The sequence below is a fragment of the Protomyctophum parallelum genome, assembly GCF_964188405.1.
Source record: "Protomyctophum parallelum genome assembly, chromosome: 9".
Taxonomy (NCBI): Eukaryota; Metazoa; Chordata; class Actinopteri; order Myctophiformes; family Myctophidae; genus Protomyctophum; species Protomyctophum parallelum.
The window spans coordinates 45,030,055-45,043,923 of NC_139706.1; the positions used below are offsets into that span (position 1 = coordinate 45,030,055).

Genomic DNA, 13,869 nt, shown 5'->3' on the forward strand with positions numbered 1-13,869 from the left:
TATAGTACAATACAAAACGGATGCAAGATTTAATTCAGCATACAACACAGAATGTTAGGAATGCATCCCATCATCTTGTTGCTGCTTCATCACTTTGACTTAACCCTTTGCTCCTCTAGGGTGCATAGGCCGTTGACAATGTCCTCCATTTTCACTTTTAGCCGTTCTTTCGAGATCTCCCCAGTTGAGCCCACTCTCTGCCATTTCTGCCTCGATACGTCTTCTCCAGCTGTTCCTGGGGCGACCTCGTTTCCTTTTTCCTTGGGGGTTCCATTTCAGGGCTTAACTGGTTGTCGCAGGTTTTCTAAGGGTGTGGCCAATCCAACTCCACTTTCTCTCTCGGATCTGTAAGTCAATGGGATCCTGGCTTGTTCTTTTTCACAGGTCCACATTGCTTACTTTGTCCCTCCACCCGATGTGGAGGATGTGTTAGTGAATGTTTGCAGCCTGTGTGTTGTGAGTGTTGTTGTCCTCCAGGTCTCGGCTCCATACAGCACCTGTTTCACACTGACTGGAGTTGAAGATGAGCATTTTGGTGTTGATGGAGAGCTTCTTTGAGCATGTTAAACCACTCTAGCCTTGTTGGTTCTGCTTTTTATGTCAGCGGCTGTGCCTCTGGTGGTGTCCACAATACTGCCTAGGTAGGTAAAAGCTTCTACCTCCTCTAGGGAGGTATAGCAGTGCTGTTCATAAGGATAGGATTGGTGGTTTTGGCATGGATCTTGATCACTTTGAACAGCAGTTAAACACTGACATATATATGTCACTATATTATAGTGGGCAGTCACACCACTAATAACACAAAAGGGTGATAGACAAAGACTATGTATTTTCATTCAAGTATTTATTTACTTAATACAACAAATATTACACATGACATACAAGGGACCAAAACAAACTGGCTTAAAGACATTGTTCACCCCCGAAATGACTTATTTTTTCCTATCGATTCATGGAGATCGATCTTTTTATTTATTGTCACCGCATTCCAGTATAGATACATACATTTGTGTACTAGAAACAGGAGCAGCATTGCACTCAAGAGTTTCCCTCTTATCCAACCTTGGGTTGGGAATCGCCAACTGGCTGCCGCATGTTAAGTGGTCAGATTGGGCCGTGAATCCTTTCAATATTTTCAAATGGACTCTGATCCAGAAATGACTGTCAACCGCTGTCCTATACTGTACGTCAGGGAGAACATGCCGTTTACAGTATATAAGTAAAATAGATGTCTTCTAGTTAATAAAATATATTTGTCACAATTGTCAGTGTCTGTCAAACACACTCATTCTGAGTGTGCTATCCACCATCACTTCTGTAGAGAGTAGTTATCATGGTCAGTTTACAACATTTGATAACTTTCGTTAATATTTGGTCACACATGAATTAATCTGACTATTGAGGATAAAGACATTCATTCTGCCACATACAGTATGTTTTATTGTCTCTTATGATTAAGAAAAAAAAAAAAAAAAAATTCCACACAGAACTGAGGTAATCCCAGGCTTTACATCACATGTGAACATCAGAGTTCCAGCGGTCGGGCAGAAAACCTTATCTCCATTATTTAACTTGTGTTAACTTGTTTTCATAAATTAACACCCTTCTTGATCATACACAGCAGAGTTACAGGGTCCATTTGGTTCCACCTCAACAAGGACACTTGGCTGGGGGTCCCCAGACCCCACTTTGAGAATCACTGCTGTAGACTGAGTCTGCGTGCTACATCTTCAGCCAGGTCAGGTCATCAGATCTGAAACAAGACAGCTAGCCTATAATCAATATTTAAAGGGACACTTCACACTTTTTGCAAAAAATATATGTTAATGACGTTTAGAAGCTTTAGAACACTTTCCTGGGGGTATTTATGTGTGTAATATGTGGTTTTAGATATTTTAGATTGTAGCAGTGAGCCTGTTGTCTCTGATGTCATGGACACTGGGCTCACTTCCTTCCTGGACTACATGTTGTCTCAGTAAGACAGCTCTCCCCCTATCCACAAGGAGGAGCAGTGCACCAAAGGATTATGAGAATTGTAGTCCAGGAAGGTAGTGAGACCAGTGTCCATGACATCAGAGACAACAGGCTCACTGCTACAATCTAAAATAACTAAAACCACATATTACACACATAACTACCCCCAGGAAAGTGATCTAAAGCTTCTAAACGTCATTAACATATATTTTTTTGCAAAAAGGGTGAAGTGTCCCTTTAAGAAGCGTCTCACTTTTTTGCAGAGCTTTCGCACAGGTGGGCGTGGTTTTGAGGTTATTATTCCGTGAGGTTAGGGTTAAGGTGTCTCCACTTAAGATACTGTTTGATTGAATATTTTATTAGACAGCATATAAAAATGCAAACAGCATCAGGCAGTCAGGTATTTTGTCCAAAAAGGATTTCACCGAAGAAAGACCTTGCGGTCTTGTTTCCATTCGGGTCCCATACACTCTCACTTCACACGGGTGTGATTTTTATTAAAAACATACAGGGGTCACACTCACTGAGCTTGTGCCTTCGTTATGATCATTCCTGTGTACATCAGCTCTGCCAGGCGAGCCACAGCGGGGTCAAACATCATGCTGGCTGCCGCTACCACCACCTCCTCTCTTTTTTCACACACACACACACACACACACACACACACACACACACACACGCACACGCACACGCACACGCACACGCACACGCACACGCACACGCACACGCACACACACACACACACACAGACAGTAAGTTTTACTCAAGTCTCTCTAGGTCGGCCTCAGACGAGCCCTCCATCGTTGCTTCCAGTCATCCCGGTTCTCCTCGTTGGTGCTTTGCGCTCCTGCGTCGTTCTTGTGTACATCCACATATGTTAATACCTCCTTGGGACATTGAAATTGATGCCGAGTAGTTCAATTAAATTACAACTGATCGCTCGGGAGTGTTTCCAAGTGTGATATGAAGCGCTCTTGGTGTATTTGGCAGTGTCCTGCTCTCATTCTCCTGGCTGCCATTTTCTGGCTCACCCTTGGTATTTGTATTCGTTTTACTTTACTGGAGTATCTCCAGTTTTCAATCATTTTACTACTTTTACAAAACATAGCCCTACTTCAGCTTATGTTTATTACCTAAACTTAACCTCACTTCAGCCCTACAGTATAGTGAGTATACTATACAGTATACATTTCGGCCATTTGAAAATAGCTCACAATGCGTCACATCTCCAGGGGTCGTTGGCTTGTGTCAACATTCCATTTTTGCCACGTAAATACAAAATGAGTGGACAATATTACCAGAAACACATACTGTACATAGATAGTCCTGAATGACCATAACAGGTCTGTAACTCTTTGCAAATAAAACATTTGAAAACCACTAGGACGACTCCTAATGTGCCTTAGTGTCATAATAAATAATTGTCATACTTATTCTGAAGAAAACCTGGAGTAAGTGGGTGTTATGATCAAAATAAGAACATTATGGTCCTGATTCTTCAAAAACGAAATGCGCCAGAGTGTAACGGTGGCGGAAACAGATATCGTATTTATCCGTCCGATCAAGCTACGTTGAGATGACGTGTTATTCAGAGAGTGGTGTGTACCACAGGTTCGCAGGCGTATCGCAGGTGTATGCCATACTGAATGCAGCGGGTGCAAAGTGATCGGAAAAGCAACCGACAACCTCATCTGCATAGATCCACGCCCCATATCGTACCATAAAAGGCTTCAAGCATGACTCAGCAGACAGCAGTTTGTCTGAGATCCGTCTGTCAAAAAAAGAAAAAAGGCTTTGCAGCCGCAGACTATATAGCGGCTTCACAAATTACAATAAAAATGATTGCTGGAAAGAAATTACAGCCGCGGTCACTGCTATGAATATAGCCCGCACTCTATTAATTTAATAATTCTACACATTAGGGCTTTTATGTTATGTCGTTTTTGCACCATTGTATATTACCACTGTAGGCTACTATATATGTACAAACTGACATCAATCCATCAGATTTCCAAGCTTACAACGGTGCGTGCTCCGCTGAAGCAATATAATTATAATTTATTTAATTAAGTTCTGGACCAAGGCGGGTGCTCACTCACACCTTTGCAGAGGTAAAACATATCCGATATTTAAAATATCGGATATATGTCAATGCAAAAGAGAGAGAGAGAGAGAGAGAGGAGAGAGAGGGAGGGGGGCATGGGCCCTCGACACTGGTTTGCGCGATAAAGAACAGTAGCCTATTCATAAGTGAATAATTATAGGCCTACCTCGTAGGCCTGGGATCCTCTTGTCTGAAGAAATTATAATCCAGTGAGTTTATCCAGTGAGTTAAACTATTCTGTGTGTGGCATCCATGCATGTGATCAATATCAATATACATTATTCTAAAGTCTGTCCGTCATGTTTGTGAACAAGCGCGAGTGGAGGTGAGCTGGCTTAAAACTATGATATGACTGGCCGACTTTCAAACACGCTGATGCCATTCATTAGGCTAATGTGGTCTTCTATTTTTTTCCAATGTGAATCGGATCGGCAGCACGCTGCTGTCTGCCCCCCCCCACCCACACACACACACACACACGCACACACACGCACACACACACCGACAGTCAGAGAACTGACTCACTAACTATACAACACTAACCAGGCCTATGTTCTTATTATAATTGTGAGTTTGTTTTTTAACATGCAGCGAGTCCGCGAGAGCCGATCTACAAGCTCACAACGCGTTGCACTGCGAGTAGAAAGCTGTCAAGTGAGCAGCCACAATCGCGCATGATAGAAATATCCTAATGCATGCATTTAGGCATACAAGTGCACTCGGCTTTTATATATATATATATAGGCTATCATTTTTTTATGACCAATATGTTGGGGACACATGCCTACATATTTTATCTGAGATTTGGGAACAATTTATTGATTCAGCATGAAGACTAAAGCCTTCTGAATAAATCTATACGCAAGTGTATGCTTCCGCAAATTTCTCTGCCACCTAAAGAGGTCCCGGAGGATTTAGCGGAATTTCCGACCAACCAAAGTCAGCGTCAAGTTCACGGCCATTTTCATGAATTCCAAATGAATGTGGGAAATCCACGTAAATGCCTTTCCGCTAGCGTCACGTCAATATATAAGCGGAAGCGCGTTGAAGAATCAGGACCTATGTGTGTAAAACTGACATGTTGGTGACCCCTGCACATCTCACAATGCGTCCCATTGTGAGCTTGTAGATCTATCTGTTGTGAAATGGGACATTCTGCATAATGAGTACTAAATTGTTACTTAAGTACATTTTCAATCAATCAATTCAAGCCTTGTGAATGTCTGCTGGTACTCACTTGATATAAAATGCCAGAAACTTCCCTTCCTCCACTTTTCCTTTGAATATGATTTCCGTGTATCCCTCCCCAAACCCTGCAATTGTGAAAACGGGGGAGAAAACGTTTCAATCTCAGTCCGATCTAGGATAGATTTAGAGCACTGGGTGTGGCGAAAACAAATATCATAATATATGGTGGTATATATATATTTTTTAATTAGTAACTATTCATTCACCTGTATATCGGATACTCTTCCCAAGCAACACAGTCCAGAAGAACGGAACAGAATCAATCTTGGTTGGTTTCTTTAGCATGTTTAAGGCGGCTGCCCTCCCTGGGGTCCGAGAGACGAAAAACAAAACTAAATTATGCAGATCAATCATCAAACCTTGTTTCAAAATCATATAATCTTAAGTATAAAATAGGACATTTATTTATGAAAATACATACAGACAGGAAATACGGAATGTTTCTGCCCGTGTGTGTGTGTGTGTGTGTGTGTGTGTGTGTGCGCTGTACCGTGTGCTTGAGCCATCTGCCAGTGACCAATGTTGACCCTCTGGTCTCCACGGATGGTGAGAGGGAAGGAGGTCACGTCTCCTGCCCCGAACACATCAGCTACGCTGGTCTTCATGAACTGTAATGGGAGGCCTTTTTTAAACATTGTATTGACGTTATTTATTTAGGGAAGACCATTGAGAGCAAGAGTACAACAAGATCACAACATATACAAATAAATACATAATGTGCAATATAATGAACAATATTACAAACCTTACAATGCAGATAAATATGGGCTGCCCAAAGCAGGTAGTCCTTATGTAATGCATCCTCAAATAATATTCTAAATCTAGATAGACCAATCGATCCAGTTTCAGAGAGTCCTAGAGTTTGTTCTATTTGTCTGGGGCATAAAAGATGAAAGCAGTCTTTCCTTGTTCACTGTTCATTTGTGGAGTGATAGATCTAATGTATGCCTATTTGATATCCTGTAGTTTGTAGTTTTAAAAATGAAGATAAATATAATGGGAGCATGCCACACGGAAACTGCCCATAGATCCGAAGTCCCGTTAGTCCGAACATGCACTGCTCCCGTGCTTGCAGTTAGGTTTAGGTTTGCTCCCGTGCTTGCGGTTAGGTTTAGGTTTGCTCCCGTGCTTGCGGTTAGGTTTAGGTTAGGGTTAGAGATAGGGATAGTAATTTCGGAACAATGAACCTTCTGACTAATGACACGGCACCTGCCACACGGCCCTATAAATAAATAAAACACAATGTTGCTAACTACGAATGGCGAGACAAGGGCCAGCCCATATACAAAATACAGTGAGGAAACGGTGAAAGCCACTCATTTACTTTACACACAATGCGTGTACAGTAGATATATGTTGGATGTACAACACAGACCTTCTAATTTTTATGAATTTCCATATAATTATAGAAAAGCAACTGGTGATGTGTACTTTGTGTAGATATGGCTTAGTACTGTATTTACAGTACATACTGCATCTGAAGTTGTCCCTTATCTGTTGCCTTAGCAGTAAGAATCTATTGGATCTGAACCTATTGACAATATGCACACCACTGACATCTTGCCAGCAAGGTGCAAAATAGGTGCAACTTCCCATAGACAGCCCATGAGCATCCAAATAGAAAAGTCCTATCTTTATTGTATTAAATAACGTCAAAGTCACCAACAGCTGTACGGAAAGCTTGAATTGTTTAATAAAAATCATGAGCTCCTTTCTCTCAAGAAATTCCTTGCGGGTGATTTTTTTTTCTAAGTGCTGGAGTTTGGAAGTGCTCGTTGACTATCACTCAACAGCCCATGCCATGCATACCACCCGTTTTGAATTTGCAGGAGGCAGCAGGAGGTTGCTTTACTGATAACGAGTGCTTCCAAACTCTGACACTTGAAAAATAGTCATCTGCAAGGAATTTCTTGGAGGTAGCTCATAACCATCTGCAAGGAATTTCTTGGAAGTAGCTCATAACCATCTGCAAGGAATTTCTTGGAAGTAGCTCATAACCATCTGCAAGGAATTTCTTGGAAGTAGCTCATAACCATTTGCAAGGAATTTCTTGGAAGTAGCTCATAACATGTCTACGGTGGATTTTTATGAAACAAACACTTTCTGCAACACAGCTGCAATATTGGTGAGTTTGATGTTGTTTAATACCATCAGATAGGACTTTTCTGTTTGGATGAATGGGCTGTCTATGGGAAGTTGCACCTAGTTAGCACCTTGCTGGCAAGATGGCAGCCGTGTGTGTGCAAACTGTGCATATCGTCAATAGCGTGCACTTTACTGTACATGCCACCTTGTTCGAGTGGGGTGCGCACGCTTCCGGCACACCAGAGGTCCGACATGCTGAAATCATCCCTCACTCCCGACATGCGTTGGTCCGGCATGCGTAGCGTCGCGCTTGCGGTAGGTTGTCGGGTCTAATGACTGTCGGACCTTCGTTGTGTTGGAACTAAAGTTGTCATCTATCAATTCATTTTATAATACCTTGTCAACAATCACAGCCTTCCTGGAATCCACCTCTATCTGGCTTCCTTCCAAGAAGTCAGAATTGGGAAGGACACCTGAGGTAGAAAAATCCATTATCTTGTTTCAATACACATTTAGTTTCTATACATCTTCTACACAAATAAGAATTATCTAGTTTGCCAAGCACAGTAGATAGACACGGTGGATTAAAAAACAAAAAACTAGAGTACATGATATATCCACATCAAACACTAATAGTACAGTGACATGTACTTTTTATTCAGAACAAGGTCCGTTTTTTGTAGCCTCTGAAACGTTTTCTGTAATCCGAGTACCCAGGGGTTTTGCTCTCGCATACAGACAGGAGTTTCCACACTGTCCGCACTTTTTACGCCTTCGGGAATGTCAACAAATATTTGTAAACTATAGCATTAGCAACTCAGGAAAGGCCAAGTCAACATGTAATGGTAATGTTTACCAAATGTAAATTGACTACAGCCCTGTGTTAAATGACAAACAAATGCATACAAGAAAGGCGTGTTAGCTCCCTCCAAATCATGTATGCATCATTACAACTGTAAGGCATTGTATGCAATGTTTCCTGTTGTTTACATAACTAAACTAGAAAAAGTGCCCCTCGGGGCACAGGTCTCCACCAGGGCAGGTCAGGTTGTGGCCTCCTGGTGGTGCTATAATTAGGCCCTCGATAACGATAATATCACGATATTCTATATATTGCGATATTTGCAATAGTATCGATATATTGTATGAAATTTTATCAACGTTATATCACGATATCTGCAACTACAAAATACTTGGAACTGAAAAAAACGCTATTTTCGTGCTCGGACACAAGGAGGGACACACACATAGCTGTCTATAGGAGTCAAACACTAAATTAATACTATACTATAGCTGTAATTTCCTCCTTTTCTAAACATGTTGTTCATCACTTCATTATGAACATTATTTTATTTCAAATTTCATACTATGACTTTAAGGATTTTCTTAATAATAATTATTTACCAGCTCCTACAATCACCACGTCAGCCTCCAGGACGGCACCACTCTTCAGAACCACCTCCTTCACCTGGACAAAGCACATTTACTATGAATTCCCAGGACTGGTCGTGGTTTCAGTGCAAGTAGTAATAGAGTAAATCATCACTGTCCGCCGTGTCCGGTGTGAAAAAACTGTTCGGAAATCAAATTCAAAAGCATCAAAATATCAGATCGACAAGCTCACAGCTTGTGGATCTGCTACGTTTGATTATTTTGTGTGACACTGTAGCATGATCAAGTAGCCAAGTAGGGCTTTCATTTACAACAAAACGTCAGCCTGGTTAACAAAATGTAGAATTACCTTTCCATTCTCTCCCCTGATCTCAACGACGGCGTCATTCATGTAAAACTTGACATTCTGTTCTGCTAGCATCTTAAAAGAAGAAACATGGTTAGAACTAGAAGTTCACATTAGTGATATTTTTGGTTAAAAAATGTTAACTGGTTAACCCATTCTGGAAGGGAACCCCTTTTGGTGTTAGCATTATGTTATGCTGTAGTTATTGAAAAATATCAGATCTACAAGCTCATAGCGAGCTTGTAGGTCTGTTATTTTTGAAGAACGACTGACATAGAAACATAGCTTTTTCAGAAAACTGTCAGGATGTAGAAGACATTTTTAGAATCTGATCTCAGGTCAGAATGGGTTAAAGTACTATATTCTGATAGTAATCGTTGCTACGGCGCGTGTTTGTTCAGTAACAGGAGTCTCCCCATCTCTCCAGCCCTTTAATACACAGACATTTTCATTTTCTGGTCTGCCAATTTCAAACAATCAGATCATTCATTCCAGTTACAATTTTGTTTTCTCATTTCTTTGTCATCACTTCCAATTTCACTTGTTTAAACTGTATCATGTATTAGTTACTGGACAAACACTAGTCTATATGATTACTATTTATAATATACTACTATTTTAACACACTAAATAAAATAAATTGAAGGCTTCACCCATTATAAATGGATTACAATCACATCTTTGATGTATTTACAAACTGAAACCCCAAATAATAATAATAATAATAGTTACAAAACTGAAGCAGAACACTTTCTATTCTTTTGTCATATCAAAGTGGATTCACTTTGTTTGGGCACTCACAATGACAGACCACTAGGGGTCAGTGTTACCTGCATAGTCATCTTGCCAATCTGTGGGCCCAGAGAGCGCTCAAACGGGTATGTTGTGGTGCCAACCATGCTCACACTGGCTGCTTTGTCTGACAAGTAGGATGCCACCTCCATGCCTATGGCACAAACAAGGAACCAGGTTGTAATGGCCTGTGATACAAGTTATGTTTAACCACTTAAACCCACTATACTGGTATCCCCCAGGGGTCTATACTTAGGCCTTTCCCCCCCTCCACATCAAATCTCTTCTTTTTCATTTTTGTTTACAGATTATGAAAGTACAGAATGTAAGCTTTCAAATGATGTGTCATTTATCGAAATAGGAAAGATTTTGAAGAAGATAATGGTCAATGTGAAGCTTGTTAAGCCAGAATAGGCAAATTAGAGAAAACGGCTTCAAAAGATTTTTATTTTTGCAAGCAAGAACGTCAGTAAGGAAGTGGAGATGAAAATCTGATTAGATTTGTAATTTTAAAGATAACATCACCAGGGTAGGAAGCATCAAAACAGAATGTCTGGTCTGGGCTACAATATAAGGAAATGAAATAGACAGAACTAATCACATCATCAATGATCATCATAGTCATGTATTATTTTTGTTATGTCCATTTTGCAACAGAATATAAGTCTATGTCTTCTTCAATAATTAATATGGCTTTTGCCAGCAAACTGCACACCCTGTCTCACCATTCCACTGTTTTTATTGATTTATTTTCTTAGTGTTTCCCTAATGAAGTACATTTTCTTTGCTTTGTCACTTGACGCATTGTAAGCTTGTAGATCATGCCATTTCCTTAATCTTAGTATAGTATAGTATAAGTATAACATTTAAAACAATTTCTTGTCATATCTGCCGGGTGCACATTTTTTTAATTACAAAGCCTTAAAAAAAGGCAAATGGAAAATCTATTCACATTCAATTTCCACCACCCAAAACGTATTTGTGTGACATTAATCGGCGACTTAAATGTGTAATCGTGACAGCCCTAAAAGTACTAATCACCTATGAAGGAGGCTCCGACGACAACAGCCTTGTGGCCCACAGAGCAGCTGTGGATGTCTTTGCCGTCTTCATAAAACTGCAACAACTTGACTCCCTGAAGATCCCAGCCAGGACAGCTGAGTGGCCGCGCTCTAAGAGGACAACAACCAGGTGCTTTATGACACTATCAACGTGATGTCCAGGTGAATTAGTAAGCCTTGCCGAGCCATGTGGCCCATAGAGCAGGAGCCTATCTCCTGTTTCTGTAGCGTGAGGCAGCTTGGTGTACAAGTACAACTCCTGGACATGATGCTAGTATGTCGCAGGGATTACCCCAATCCAACACTTTATGCTGAGTGACGAGCAGGGAGGCACTGGGTCCCATTTTTTCCGAACCTAGTCGTTATGCCAATCAATTCCTCCCCACACACATTTGTGTGTTGTCATGTCACTGCGGTTATATCCTGACCTATACCGACTCGCCTGCCAGTGAGGAGCCCCCACTGGGTGGACGTAGGGCCTTCGTCGTACTCCTCCCCCCCCCCCCCCCCCCCTCCCTGCTGACAGGTGCCGCCCCAGCCCATGGGAATACATTCAGTGCACACGGGCCAATTGTGTTCGAATAGACGCCCGACAAAGCCAGATGCACCACAGTGGATTCGAAGCCACAATCAGAGACTTTACCACTGCACTTGGTAGCGTGACACTGGTCCGACCGCTCATTAGTCCGACCCCAAAGCCTAACCCCAACAGCACGTGGACGCCACAGGGTGAGTCTTAACTGGCCACATCGTATAGTCAGACTAACGGGATGTGGGACTAATGTGCAGTCGCCACTGCGCTCATCCGGGCAGCGGCCACTCAATGGGGGTTGTTGATTTGTACAATGATGAGGAGAATTGAGCACAAGAGAGAAGTAGTGAATCCAACCTGCAGCCAGTGGAGATGAGCAGTTGGTCATAGTGATGCTGAGTGCCGTCATTCAACTTCACCATCTTGTTAGATGGGTTTACTGACACCACCTGCAACATACAGAACACATCTCCTGATAAACTATTATTATTATTATATTTGTCTATAATTTAGGGTGGGGAAAGAGAGTAGGGGGATTTATTTTAACTAGGAAGTTAAGAACCCCTTGTTGGGCAGTTGACAAACAAACAAAACTGTACAGTAATTGATCCTACATGTGTGTTGGAATTATCAATGTTGTAGTATTGTGCAGCTGACATGCCAAACTAGCCATGTTATATAAAAACAATTAAATAATAATAGTAAATGGTGCATTTATATAGCGCCTTTATCCAAAGCGCAGGATAGGAAAGGCATTACATTCACCCATTCACACACACATTCATACACCGATGGCAGGGGAAACCATGCAAGGCACCAACCTGCACATCGGGAGCAATTAATAACATGAACTATGGATAATTGGAGATACAAGGTTTCTGCACGGCAGTGAAGACATTTGATTATTTTTGTCCTGCTCACCTCTTTCTGTGTCCACACCTCGATGTCATACCGTTGGAAAAAGTCACTGGAACGCAGGAGGACGTTGCTACTGTCCAAGTTCATTGCCTGCAAAGACATTATTTTGTTTCTACAGTACGTTAACACAAACAACCCTTCTACAGTACCTCCTGTTGAAAGCAGATAGTAAACAGTAAACTTTTTCAACGGGGCTCAACGTTATAAATAACACATTAAAACACAGCCAGCATATGTCCCACTTTTGTGCTTAGACCAGTTAAAATATTGCTTAAATTTTTAATTATTTTACGAAAGATTTCACATTTCACATTAGTGTAGCAAGACATCGCCACCTGCCACCTCAGTGGCTAGGGTTCCTCCAACAGAGGTTTCAAACATGCTTATTGTAGAGGGTAAGGAAGGACAAAGATGGTCAGGACAAACTGGTCAGGCTCCTACTTGGCCTCACCCCCCGAACCCACCTCACCCCTGCCCACTTTGACAGGCTGGGATGGCTTAGGGTCGACGACAGAGTACAGCATCTTGCAATGGGTCTGGTCCACAAGATTCGATACACCACCAAGATACCCATGTACCTGTCTAAATACTTCCTTAATGTAAACGAAGTCCACACCCACAACACCAGAGGGAGTGCAACAAACCATGTACAACCCAGATTCGGCACAAACAAGGGACTAAATTATTTTCGCTCCTATGACACCAAAATGTGGAACGCCCTACCAACAGTCATTAAGACATGTGAATCCCTTGACTCCTTCAAAACCGCTCTCAAAGGGCACCTACGGATGGCTGCAATTCGAAACTGGCCTCTGTAAAATCTGAATCCCCGCCCCATTTCCCCTCACTGTATATGTATCTTTTCCCTTTTTGCTTCCTATATGATGAATTCCTGTTCTGTTCTTTAGCTACATAGAAGTGTCTATTTGTATGTCTCTAAATGTTTTGATGAATTGAACAATGTGGACCCTGTTGTAAACAAGTGTAATGCTTAATTGGGTCGTCCACTAACAGTTAACAGTCTTTGTATTGAGTTTGTGCTTAAAATGTACTGTAAATTCTACAAACTGTTAATAAATATTTCAATCAATCAAAAAAAGATGGCCGTTGTAGATGCTGTCGTGACTCGTGACAGTGTGTGTGTGGGAATGACTGAGTTAGACCCAAACGAGAGATTAGACGATTTTGGTGCCCAAATGCAGAAGTCTTGAGCACGAACAGACGCACTAGCATTTTAAATGCAGTAGTGTTGCTATCCCACATTTGACCACCAGGCGACGGCCGCTTCAGTGTTCTACCGTAGTTCTGGGATCTTGGCAGAAACCACTTGTCTCCTTATTGTCACATATCATTTTAACTTTCCTACTTGATCATACTACAGCGTCACACAAAAGAAACTCATAAAAAGTAGCGGATC

The 13,869-nt window shown here is 41.6% G+C and overlaps 2 protein-coding genes across 2 annotated transcripts in view; one reads left to right on the forward strand and one right to left on the reverse strand.

Annotated features, from left to right (window-relative positions):
* LOC310864877 (lissencephaly-1 homolog A-like) overlaps positions 1-13,869 on the forward strand; it is a 296,805-nt gene that overhangs the window by 117,623 nt on the left and 165,313 nt on the right. The gene's annotated exons all lie outside the window — the stretch shown is intronic.
* Positions 1,623-12,539, reverse strand: LOC310864788 (apoptosis-inducing factor 3-like; the record flags this gene model as incomplete). The annotated part of the gene is made up of 12 exons (XM_083773566.1): positions 1,623-1,753; positions 2,499-2,603; positions 5,316-5,391; positions 5,533-5,631; positions 5,817-5,934; positions 7,808-7,884; positions 8,816-8,879; positions 9,153-9,224; positions 9,980-10,095; positions 10,983-11,113; positions 11,892-11,983; positions 12,456-12,539. The coding sequence occupies 12 exons, from the start codon at positions 12,537-12,539 to the stop codon at positions 1,723-1,725; spliced, it is 1,065 nt and encodes a 354-aa protein (XP_083629692.1). The 3' UTR covers positions 1,623-1,722.